Source organism: Eupeodes corollae, chromosome 1, assembly GCF_945859685.1.
Source record: "Eupeodes corollae chromosome 1, idEupCoro1.1, whole genome shotgun sequence".
NCBI lineage: Eukaryota > Metazoa > Arthropoda > Insecta > Diptera > Syrphidae > Eupeodes > Eupeodes corollae.
The window spans coordinates 2,696,888-2,710,226 of NC_079147.1; the positions used below are offsets into that span (position 1 = coordinate 2,696,888).

The window sequence follows — 13,339 nt, forward strand, 5'->3', positions numbered from 1 at the left end:
ATACAAGTACAATAACAATATTTATTATATTCTTCAAGTGTACTAAATTTTTGTCCACCACTTTACATATACATACATATACTGTTGTGGACAAGAATTTAGCACACTTCTAAAAAAAAAACCATTTAATGCATGCCAAGCATTTTGAATCTCCTGCCACAATTGTGTTAAATTGGTTGATTTTTTTTTTTGCTCAATGTGATGTTCAACATCATTCCACAAATTATCGATCGGGTTAAGATCGAGTGATTGTGCTGGTCACTTCAAAACGTCGATTTTATTCACCTCTAAGGCACTCTTCACTAACTTTGAAGTGTGTTTAGGGTCGTTGTCGTGCATGAAGCTATTCACTATTGTTTTCTTTATCGGAGCCTAAACCTGGACAGAGTTTCAACTTCTCAGGAATTTGATGCTCTGTCCGACTCCATACAAAGAATTGTCTCCCTGTATCCTCACACTGAAATCGTTATTACGGGCGATTTCAATGTTCACAATTCTTCGTGGCTTCGCCATTCGGGCCAGACAACGCCCGAAGGAATGTGTGCTGAGATTTTTGCTGAGTTTAACCATCTTACTCAGCTTGTCAATGAGCCTACTCGAATATCAGACGTTAACGGCCGAGCAGAAAATACTCTTGACTTGTTTCTCACTTCTGATCCTGATAAGTACACAATCAGTTGATTGACGCCTCTAGGCAAATCGGACCATAGTGTTATATCTGCTAATTTCTCGTGTCAAACAAATCCAGTTAAAGAAAGAGCTCCAAAGAGAACCGTTTGGCAGTACGAGAAAGCCAACTGGGACGGTCTCAATAATTTTTTCAGGATCTTTAACTGGTCGCTATGCTTCCTCGATAGCGACGTAGACTCCAGTGCAGATATGATTTCTAGTATGATTCATTTGGGAATGGAAACTTTTATCCCGAATAGGGTTAAAAGTATTAAACCCAAGGATAAATCATGGTTCGATTCGAGCTGCAAAGAGGTTATCAAAGAGAAAGAGGTGAGCTTCCGGTGTTTTAAAGCCAACCCAACTGAGGAAAACCGGAAAAAGTTTAAGCAAGCCAGGAAGGCCTGCAACGCCTATATTCGAAGAACCAAATTTTTACATGACCAAAAATTACGGCGAAAAATACTGCAATGTCCCAAAGGCAGTAAGAATTTTTGGTCATTTGTAAAAAACATGAGGAATTCTTCCTCTTCCTCGATTCCTACGCTTGTTGTCAATGACACTCCTTTAGTTAGCTCTATTGATAAAGCTAACTTATTTGCAAGGCAGTTCGCCGAAAATTCCACCTTACCAGATAGTGTCATGACTCCTCCAGTTCTTGAACGCGTAAATGATACTATGGGACCAATCTTTTTTCGTACTCGAACTGTGGCGAGAGTTCTTAAAGATCTCAACATTCATAAATCCGCTGGCCCAGATGGTATCCCCGCTATTATTCTGAAGAGGTGTTCTTCCACGCTAGCAAAACCACTGCGTAAGCTTTTCCATCTATCCTATTCTCCTGGGCTCGTTCCGAGTAGTTGGAAAACTGCATTTGTTCAGCCAATTCCAAAAAAAGGCGAATCTTCTTCTCCCACAAATTACCGACCGATAGCACTAACGTCCCTTCTTTCTAAGGTCATGGAAACGCTGATTAATTATCAGCTTAAGAAATATCTTGAGGAACGGAAGCTTCTTAATGACCGGCAATACGGCTTTCGTAGCAATAGGTCCACTGGTGATCTCATGGTTCATCTCACCGAACAGTGGAACAGATCTTTACATCGTTTTGGAGAAAGTAAGATTATTGCACTTGATATTTCAAAGGCATTTGATAAAGTTTGGCATCTTGCTCTCTTATCGAAAATGCGTGCTTTCGGTATCGACGAATCTCTTCTTCGTTGGATTAGAAATTTTCTTTCGAACCGTTCAATACAAGTTGTTCTGGACGGATTCAAGTCTGAAACTCATAAAATAAACGCTGGTGTGCCCCAGGGCTCCGTTTTGTCTCCGACCCTCTTCCTCATTTTTATAAATGATCTCCTGTCAGCTACTTCTAATCCAATACATTGTTTCGCTGACGATAGCACTCTTAGCTTTTCATATTCGTTTCCAGACTCACAACCCTCCTATTCGGATGTGGAACTGCAACGGCAAAATATGATTAGCTCATTAAATTCCGACCTACACAGCATTGTACAATGGGGAATACAAAATCGTGTGGAATTTAATGCTTCGAAAACGCAATGCTGTCTTGCTTCGTTAAAGCGAGATAAACCGTCTTTGCCACTATCTATGAGTGGCACTTGCATCAACGAAACAGAAAATCTTGACATCCTCGGAATGTGCATCAGCAACCACCTTTTGTCGAGCGATCACATACGCGATGTTGCCAAAAATGCCGCAAGATGTCTAGGTTTTTTGAGACGTTGCAAGACATTTTTTTCTCCGTCTGATCTGGCTACAATCTATAAAACCTATATACGTCCGAAACTTGAATATAACTCTCATCTCTGGGCTGGTGCTCCAGTAACTTATTTAAACCTCTTGGACAGTATTCAAAAAAGAGCTTTTAAAATGATTGGTAACATAAACATCATCAACTCGTTTACATCACTCGAACATCGACGCAAGGTTTCTTGCCTCACCCTTTTTTAACGCTATTTTAACGGACTATGCTCTAGTGAAATAGCCAGTTGCATTCTTCCCCTTAAACAATTTAACCGTAATACCCGCGCTTCTAGGAATGCCCATCAGTTTACCCTTGAGCCCAACTTCGGACGTACTATGAAGTACAGAGATTCTTTTTTTAGCCGTACTACGCGAATGTGGAACGCCTTGCCACGCTCTATCTTTCCCTTTCATTGCAATGTTCAGAAATTTAAAACCAATGTACACCGACACCTCCTATCCAACCCTTCCCTCTTTTCCTAATGCTCACACTGTGTCTTTGGCATATTAAAGGTATAAAAAACCCTTTTAGTGTTTGCTAATTATAAAAAAAAAAAAAAAAAAAATGAAGCACCATAATAACGGCAAATTGTCTAGGGATATTTCTGTATACGATCTGGTCCATTTACGATGGAGCCAACGCCATGCCATAGAAAAGCAGCCCAGACCATAACGTTGCCTCCACCGTCTTAATGGTGTGCCTTGAATCATATTCCCTGTTTTTTGGACGCCATACACATTTTTTCCCATCCGATCCGAACCCGCAGAATTTGGATTCATCACTCCAGAACATATTTTATCCAAAAACTAATTGGTTTTTGCTAGGTGAGCTTTGAAAAAACTGTAACCTAGATTTCAGATTTTTGTTTGATCTTATGGTCCTTGAGGAAACATTTACTCCAAAGTTCGTTGAAAGTTCGCTTCGAATGGCACTAGAGGTCTCAAACGGATCTTTGGTCAATAACCTATAAATAATTCTATCTTCATTTGTAGTTGTCTTTCTGGCCTGGGTGCTCTGTTTAACGTTTTCAATCACTCCAAACTTTTTGAAATGACGAAGGGCACTATAAACCTGCTTCCTGGAGCATTCTAACAACTTAGAGATTTTCAAGATCAGACTTCTTGTTTCCTTTTGCATTGACTAATTATTTTTATATTATATTATTACTTTCTTTTTAAAAAACATAGAAATTAAAAAAACACTCTTTGATTGCAAAACGGACTAAATTTATGCCCAGCTAAAAACAACGAAAATCACAAACAATCTTCATTTTTCGCAAAACGGTATTTAACTTTTCAATCATTTACACATTTTTATTACCATATAAGGTAGTCATAGTAACAATACAAAAATGAACCATGACTTGCAAGTAATAAAGAATCGAAAGGAGAAAAATACTTGTACTCTTTTCAAAGTGCAAAATTCTTGTCCACTACTGTATACATCTACTAGTTTAATTATATTCTCTCATAATCAACTTTCTAAATTTTCTTTAGATAGTTGACAAAATGTATCCAATCCGTCCAATAAGACTTCGCATCTTGCTTTGAAAATTAAAGAAATATCTTTGTAGCTTAAAGAATCATTGAAATAGTTATTTTTTACTCAGATTAAAAAATTGTAACTGGCTATATAAGTTTCGACTTTCGGAGTAACTAGCTGTTTTTACAAGTTGATTCCGAACCGAGTCTTTATTTAGCTGGATAATTTTATATACATTTTTCCTTTACATCAAGAATGTTACCTGTGTCAATTTGAAGTGGCAATTCGTTGCCATTTATCATACCACCAATCTTTGTTCCTTATTTTGTATACATAGAAGCATCATTTTCCTCAATCGCTAATCTGAGAATTTAATAATATAATCCGCTTGTAGTTTCAAAATGCTAGTAAATAACTTTAGTAAGCCAGTTTCTAAGTATATCGCATAATTCGGCGTGTAGATATTAAACGATTTAAAAAAACGATGTTTTAACGAGGTCTGTTATATCAACCAGGGGTGGAATCGGCTAAGATGATTTTTGATTGTCCCCTTTGTGATCATAAAAAGTGATCAAACTAATTTTTGGGTCTGTGTAAGGTGATCACCAAATTATGTTTAGAATTTGGTATCACTATAAAAGAAATTCACTGACGTTTGTTACGATTTCAGTGGTTGTATTCAAAAACCGATCTGAAGCTATCCGGATAAGTTTGTGTTGTTGTAATACTATGTAAAAACACAGCTGTTGCAATAACAACTTAAAGGAATCTGAAATTTTTTTAGATGCGGATAGCATATGTGAATCAATCGCGAACGTAGGCATTTATTACCGTTTGTGTCTGCCTGCAAATAGATTTGTGTTGTCTAGTTGATAAGGGTTAAAAAAATACAAAAATGTAAATAAAAATAATATTTTACACTTAACTCATAAATTCGTTATTTATTCAAACAAATTGGTGGAGGACCTTTTGCTGATAAAGTTTTAAATAGTGTCGACGAAGCCATCATAGATACATGTGGTATGCGCATAATTGAACCGTGTTTCTGGAAAATTTTCTGCTGCGCTTCTGTATGGTGTTAATAGAAATGGCTCTAAAGGGTAACCGCTGTCCCCTTATATACAATAAAGACACAAATGAGAGCATATTACGGTCACATACAGACAGGCCTATAATGTAATTATAAGTTTTGATGTACCAAGTAACCACGATGCGTGCACAACACAATAGTCAGCATTTAACTTTTCTCGTTGAGCATTCTGTCTCCATACAAAGCTGTCGTGAGCACACCCACCATATTTTACTTGGAAGATCAAGAATGTTTATTTTATTGCCGAGGTTAATCCTCAAGAACTAGACATTTCTATTATGATTAATATTTTCATTTTCAGAAGGTAAATCGAAGGCACAAACACATTCATATTGTCTTGAAATTTCAGCAACTAAAAATAAAAATCAATTTCCAACGAAAATGACAACTAAAGAGCTGTCACCAGAAAAAGTCACCAACTCATGATTGTCACCGGTGACTATCACCTTACACAGACCGAATTTGTTGATTGTGACTATCACCTATCACAAATCACCTTACTCGATTCCACCCCAGTTTTCTTAGACTCGAGAATCCCTTGAAAGATGGTATTAAAATTCTTAAAAATTTGTGGTGCGTATTTAACAATTAAGAAACCAAAAATCAACACTTTACTTAAAATCAAACGAAGTAAAGCAAGTTTATAGAAGAATTAAGTAAAACACTTGCTGATGTCAAGACCAATAATAATTACAACCAAAAGTTATGTTTAAATCAATATTTTATTGTTATTCTCGAAATATACAATATTTTACAAACAAATATATAATTATTGAAATCATATGAAAATCGTGACTTTGATCATGAACTATTCTTCATTTATTTTCTTTTGATAGAAGATGTTCCTCTTTTCTTCAAATTACCATATTCTAATGTGATTATTATTATGTACATTCAAAAACAAAAAAAAACTATTATTATTGTGTTGTCGGTTATCGTCATCATCTTCATAAAACTTTTAACTTTTTTTTTCAATAATTTATACTCGAATAGAAACCAAACGTATTTTCACCTTTTCTCATGAGTCAATCATTATAATAATTATAATAATAGTCTGAAAAGTTTATCCTTATATTATATACTTTTAAAGTTTATAATAGACAACATGTACACAGCTATGCTTAACAAAAAAGAAAATAATAATAAAAAAAATTTAAATATAATACAGGAAACATCAGCATGAGATGTTTTCGAATCGTCTTTTTTTTGTTTGTTAGTTTGTTTTGCAGACAAAACTACAATAATAAAATTATGCATAATGTGTATTTTTGTGGGAGGAGGGGGTGTGGAGAAGGTGTTTTTGGTTTTTTTTTGTTTGTGCATGAGCGCGATAATGTCTCGAAGACGAAGTGAGGAAGTTAAAGAAAAATGAAAAACAAGCAACATAGATACAAAAATATATATTCTTTGTAGGGTTTTAAGGAAACTTCTTTTATTTTTGTGTCTAAAAATTCTAATTTTAAAAACTTTGTGTAACGACTAGTTTTAAAAACATACGCTATTTAAACTTTAATTTTAATTCAAATGGCATGCTTTTAGCAAACCACGATTGATTTGATTTTACATTAAATACATTTCAATTGACAAATGAATATCACTTTAACAATTTTACTTTTATTTTATTTTTGTATTGTCCATAGACATTTGTTTATAATTAAGAACATAGCAATTTGTTTTCTATATTAAAGCACTCGCTTTAACTAGTAAGACATTAACATAATTATAATATAGTTAATAATAACAATATTTATTTTGGTATGTACAAACAAATTATTAAAATAATTTTCTTTTATTCGTTCGTTCTCAAATGTTTTATCCTATTTTCTAAATATTTAATCGAGTTTCTTTTTTTTATTTAAATTTACAAAATAAACAACACAATTATTATAATATCCTTGATAATACAAAACTCATCTTATCTATTTTGAAACAACACGCCGCCGCCGGCCACGAGGGGTTTATTATTATTTTGTGATCGTTGGAAATTATTGTGAAAGACAGGTTTGATGATTTCTTTCTTTAAAGAACTATTTATATATTAGTTTGTTTATAACGCTGTTGTTGTTGGGCTACATTAGTTTTTGATTGAGTGGATTTAAATGTCTGGCTAAAAGAGTATTCCGTACAGAATGTTTCGATTGGTATGAATAATCTTAAACTAATATTACATTCATTACCACCAGAACCAATTGGACTAGACTTAGCGTTAGCACTCTTTTTGTGTGGTAACTTAGTTGAGGACCGGGCCGATACAACAATGGAATAGGCTTGCTTATAAAACCAAGTTATTTTATGGTATCGCTTTGTGGGAGCATTAAATTGAGTAAGAACTTGTTGCTAGTTAATTCAAGGAAAACGATAAAGACTACTTGTAACAGCTATTCACTTACATAATGTATTCCTTGGCCTTGAATTCAAACAGTTCGCAACTCTGGGGCAACAAATATTTGAACAACTGAATCTGGGTACCAGGATGGAGATAACTAGAAAGATCAATTCATTTCTTTTTATAACTTAGAAAAGAGCTTTAAAAGATTCCTCTTCACTTAACTGATATAACAATCAAATCTTTCCCTAGATATCAATGGGTTCCTCCATTTTAAAGTTTTACTATAAGTGAACAGAGTAAGTAGTTTGTTAATATCCGTTATGTTCAAATAATTGCCTCTTGTTGGATTTACATCACCTTAATAATACGTAATGAGTTCATTAAAGGTATAAGTTGACGCTTTAATTAAATTCGAATTAAAAATAACTAAGCTTATAGACAAATTTAAATTTAAGAGCAAAACTGCATATCGGTGTCTAAATACATATATACATTATTTTTTAACTAGTTTTCTCCGAGTTTTGAAATGAACAGCTACTCATTAGTTTGCTTTTGTATCGTCGTTTAAAAACATAACCTTTTTCCTGGTTGATATTATCACACACATTTTATTTAAATCTTACATAATGTAATTAAAAAATAAAGACAGTTTTGTGAAAACAATTTACATATATAAATGAAAGAATTGATCACTTAATTTTCCAATCAACCAACAACAATTACTAATTTTATAACGTGTATAAATATGGTGTAGTAACACACTTTAAGTGTTTAGTGCTGAAAAAAGGCTTGCATCCTTTTTCTCTTTTGTTTGTTTTTATGTTATTTTGTTTTTGCTGTAGAGATCACTCGTCGGAATACGAGAGCAAACAGAAGACAAAAGAATTGGAGAGACAAAGAAGAGTTTTAATGGGTTGTGTGTTGTGTATGGTGGGTGTGAGGAGGGTATGGAGTGTTTGGATGCGTGGGTGTTTGAGTTTATGAGTATGTTTAATGAGGGAGATATAACAAACTTTACGCATTCCTTTCGATTGGATTCCATTTTTGTAGTCTCATCTATTTGTGTTTTGTCTTAAAGGCTCTAGAAGCCTCGATCAAAGGGACTTTTTACTTCTGTATGCCGCGTATTCATGTTCAACGCCGGACTTGTAACACTGCTCGATAGTTCACACACTGTTTTGATCGGACCTGCCGATGGCAACTGAGCGTGTTGTGATGATTCTCGATTTAATGCTGGTGTGTCATCGTTGCTCTCTGTTGAAGTTCTTTCGGCTACGCCCGTTGGTGGCAGGACGTACATAACTTCACTGCTATCACTAGTTTTGCTGTTCGCATTCAATGACAAATCGCTAACAATAACTGTTGGTATCAGCGAAGACGTATCTTTTGGTTGAAGAAGATTTTTTCCGCTAATTGATGACTTGTATTGATCTCGGCCAAGACCGCCAAGATAGTATTTGAAAAATTCGTATGTCGACCAGCAAATTGCTGTGGCAGGCATTGAATATAGCACTCTGGCTGACATTCCCCTAAAGAAACCTCCAGCACCAGCGACAGAGTAAATCTGTAAAAAGAAATATATCAATTTTGTTAATATTATAATAATCAATATTACTTCTAACGAAAAAGTGCGATTCAAATAATTTTTGACAAACTATGTACCTTTTATCAACTTTCTACAAGCACTTAATGCTGCAACCCCAACATGAATTTCAGAAAGTATTTGAAAGTCTGGAACTAGAAATGATTGGGGGATGGCATAGTTACGATTCGATAGTTATCTTTGCTGTTGGGGCAAAGACGGAGTGTAAAGTTAAGTCAGGAATTTTGTCCGAATCTTTTAATGTCTCTATACTATATCCGAACAAAAAATTCAGCATAGGGGTGTTGAAATAAATAAATGAGGGGGCACAAAAGTCCGTAGAGAAGTAGGCCCTAGTGACTAACAACTCTCAACCATTTCTGTGGGCGAGTCGGTTTATGGACAAGACAAGCCAAAGCCATCCGATCGTAAATATCTCCAATTGGTTACCAGGATAGGGATGCACATGAGAGTTTAATTGCCTGCGAGATAAGTTCAAGCCGGCAGGTCGCATGTGATCTATCAGATTTTATGAAAAATTCATTGATGGGTCAACTTTTTTTTTGAATTGCCAATTTCGTTAAATTGAGGATGATGCAAATGTATGTTGGTATGTCTAAAAATTAATAAATGCGGATTTAACATCCAGGGAAATGAACTGGTAAACGAATTATTCGATGAGAATTGGCCCCTTATAACTCACTTACGAGAAGGATTGTCATTTCTATGAGAAAAACGAAATCTCCTCGATTTTTCATGCGGAATCCAACCTAGGGTGGAATATTATATAAAGAATCATATGGACTACCTTCAACGAATCATCTTCTTATGATCAGGATCATAGAAATATTCTTGGCACATTGGCCTATAGAGGAACAAAGTTGAGCATTCTTTGCAATATCCATTAGCGAAGTAATGGGAACGATGATTGTTATGCATACAGATGCTATGTATTGCATTAACACCCTGCGAACTATTCTTGAACAATCGTCGCAGTACCTTCCTTAATATTATAATAATCAAGGCCTTCGATCGCGTAAGTCGTGATGTTACCTGAAGATCGCTTGTTGCTAGAGGAATTCCTGATAAAATTGTTGCTAAAATAAAAGAGTCTTACAACAACTCAAGGTGTTTCGTTTTGCACAAGGGACACCTTTCCAACGCATTTGACATTTGAAGTGCGACAGGGAGTGAGACATGGTGATGTATTGTCACCGATTCTCTTCTTGCTTGCTATTGATGATGTTATGACTGCTGAGGTGGGTGAACACGAGAGACTGGGTATCCAATGGCGCCTGAAGGAAACATTAAGCTATGCTGACGGTATATGCTTTATGGCAAACAGAAATAGAGACCTCAGCCAAATGTGCCACTGTCTTCAACAAAATGGGGAGGTGGCTGGTTTAAGGATTAATGCTAGTAAGACTAAGTGGCAGTAGAAGAGGTAACCCAGATCAACTATCGGGGAAGCTATTTGGCACTCGATGGTTGAACGGACCTGGATTCACCAATAGAATAGTGCATTTTGAATGCTTTCTAAAATGTGGAACTCCAGGAAAATAGCGCTCCGTACCAAGTTAAAGTTGTTTGAGTCCAACGTAAAATCCGTGCTGATATATGCCTGCGAAACGTGGAAGTGCTTTGCTGACATCTCGAGAAGGTTGCAAACTTTTGTCAACCGCTGTCTACGTTACATCCTGAACATCCGGTGGCCACAAACCATATCTAAGGATGAACTGTGGCTCAGGGCTGGCCAAACAAAAGTGGATGTTGACATCGCGCAGAGAAAGTGGCGCTGGATTGGCCATACATTGAGGAAGCCGGACGACAACTAGCAAAGCAGAGCTTTTAATGGAATACTCAAGGTAGATGGCAGCCTGGAACGCCAAGAGAAACATGGAGATCATCTGTCATGAAGGAAGCTCGGTCCCAAAACTTGGAGACTTGGACCGCTCTATGCTCCAGGAGGAGTTAAAATGCTGCTACTAGCAGCCGGAAACGAAGAAGATGTATTGCTCAGTTAAATAATGTATGTATTAGAAAGGAAGAAGAAAGGATGAAAGGTGATACCATTGTTCATTGGTTTTGAATGTCAACTACAATGAGTGGGTAATATTAGCCAAGTAAAGCATTCCACATTTGTAAATGCAACTAAACAAAGAATCTCATTAGTTCGAATTGTTAAATATTACATTCGTTAAGTGACAAAACTTTTTATTATCACTCTGAATAAATTATCGTTACTTAGAAGACGTTGTTTTACTTATAAAGGAATTTTATAAATCTTTTTAGCCAATAGGTTATGGGCCCAGCACGCTTTCACTGCCCAACTCTGCTAGTTTGTACTTCCAAATGTGGTAGTTATCTTGACCCAACTTTGTTATTGAAATCCTTAGATATTCGGCACTTTTTTTTATTTTCATACGGAAAAGGGTAACTGTACCAAGATGAATAGTTCAGAAATCAAAATAAAATCAAATGGTGTGGCGCAACAGTCCGTTGTGAACCAGGGCCTAGTGACTTACAACTCTCAACCATTCCTGTGTGCGAGTACTGTTGTCAGGAATGGAAGGGACCTACAATTTTAGGCCGAATCCGAACGGCTAGTTTGAGAAAGCACTTTTTCATGACAAGAATTACTCTTGAAGGATTTGCCAATTCCTCGCAAGAGGCAGTACCCGCGAAAACTATTTTTTTTTTAAATTAAGGTGGCACAGGCAGGGATTGAACCCAAGACCCCTTGCATGACAGTCCAACGCACTAACCATCATGCCACGGGTACTACTTTTTTGGCTAAGAATAACCAACTTTAATCTACGAAGATAATCAGAGCTTTCTCAAGCTTATATGTCAAGAAAAATTAAGCAACCGATCGAAGCATATTGACACCAAATTTTATTTTGTAAAGGATTACGTGGACAAGAATTTTGTTAAGTGTCAGTACTGTCCAACAGAAGACATGCTTGAATATATGTTGACCAAACCACTGCTGTGCGAATTAAACAACTTAGAACTAAATGTGGTCTTCAAACGAATGAGGAAGAGTGTTAAATATTACTTTCGTTAAGTAACAACACTTGGGGCGTTGAGTTTTGACTATTTTCTTCCCTTGAAAATTTGATGTATTTGAATTTCTTTTACTTTTAAATTGTTTTATTTTCCCAAATCAACGTTTAGTTATATCACTACTTTTTTTTAAATAGAATTATCAGCAATTAAATCAACTAAAAATAAAATACACAAATAAATACAAACCTGTTTAACAGCTTCGACCATGCCACGCGTAAAACCAGTTTCTTGAGTATTCAGCAATGTTTTCACAACATCAAGTGGGGTTGTTATTGCGGCAGCACATGCTCCTGCTGCGCCACCAGCTACAACATGTACCGGTGGATTGTACTTTCTTTCTTGATTCAACTGCAAGTGACGCATAAAATATAAATTATCAAATAAACGACCAATTATTGATTTTTGTTTGTATTTTGTTTTGTTTTACACTCAGTGCCTTACCATATTTTGGAAAAATTCATACGTCATAAAGTGTATTGTTTGATGTGGGATATTCATTATCAGTTGAGTTGCATATGACCGATAAAAGGCTTTGGGGCCTTCATTCTTGTAGACACCTTTCATACATCCAATAACAGATTTATATGGCGAGTTGTACATTTGTAAGCGTTGTTTGATAACTTCTGTAGGATTTGATACTGCGTCGTGTATGAGTGTTGCAATAACAGCAGACGTCACTATTTGTAAAATTAAAACAAAAATTATTATTATTCTGTACGTTTGATTTTTTTTCATTTATTTTGTTTACTGTAGTTAAGATTATTGTGTGTTGTAAATTCTGATAAAAGTTCTTTTGACATTTCATATGAACCAAAATACAAAGCATGAGCAGGTCCAGCACCAGCAACTACGGCCGTCACTCCTCGTATAGGTCTGAAAATAATCCTTTGATTATTTTGTCCTAAAATAAATTTGTCAAATCGAAAACATACCTGAAAATTCCTTCATTTTTTATCATATTGAGGAAAGTCGCAGAGATATTGAAGCCGGCTGACACAGGTGATAAGCTTTGCATTCTGGTCTGTAAAATAAAAGAAAATTCATTTAAAACACTGATCTTTTTTTTATATGACAAACAATATAAACACAAAGATATAATAAATGAGCAAGGATAATATTGTCTCCTTTATTTGGTCCCGGGGTATGTTTGAGCCAAGAAGGTCAAAAAATCAAAACTACATACAATAGTCTTCTCACCGATCACTGTAAGTTTTTTTCAGTATTCAAGTGTTAGAGAGCAATGCTATCTGCAGGTTTTGTAATGAGAACGGGAAACATCAGCCTATGTATGCGGGAAATGTTAAGTAAGGTTTGGCAATTCATCATGAATCGTTTAACGCCAGCAAA

At 35.5% G+C, this 13,339-nt stretch overlaps 1 protein-coding gene across 2 annotated transcripts in view; it reads right to left on the reverse strand.

The window, feature by feature from the left end:
- Positions 1-5,715: 5,715 nt before the first annotated feature.
- LOC129954252 (mitoferrin) overlaps positions 5,716-13,339 on the reverse strand; it is a 37,293-nt gene continuing 29,669 nt past the window's right edge. For both annotated transcript variants that reach the window (XM_056068034.1, XM_056068035.1), the window contains exons 2-6: positions 12,925-13,013; positions 12,741-12,865; positions 12,434-12,669; positions 12,179-12,340; positions 5,716-8,905 (exon numbers count right to left, since the gene is read on the reverse strand). In XM_056068034.1, coding sequence (XP_055924009.1) covers positions 8,423-8,905; positions 12,179-12,340; positions 12,434-12,669; positions 12,741-12,865; positions 12,925-13,013 — 1,095 coding nt within the window. In that variant the 3' untranslated portion in view covers positions 5,716-8,422. The remainder of the gene's footprint in view (positions 8,906-12,178; positions 12,341-12,433; positions 12,670-12,740; positions 12,866-12,924; positions 13,014-13,339) is intronic.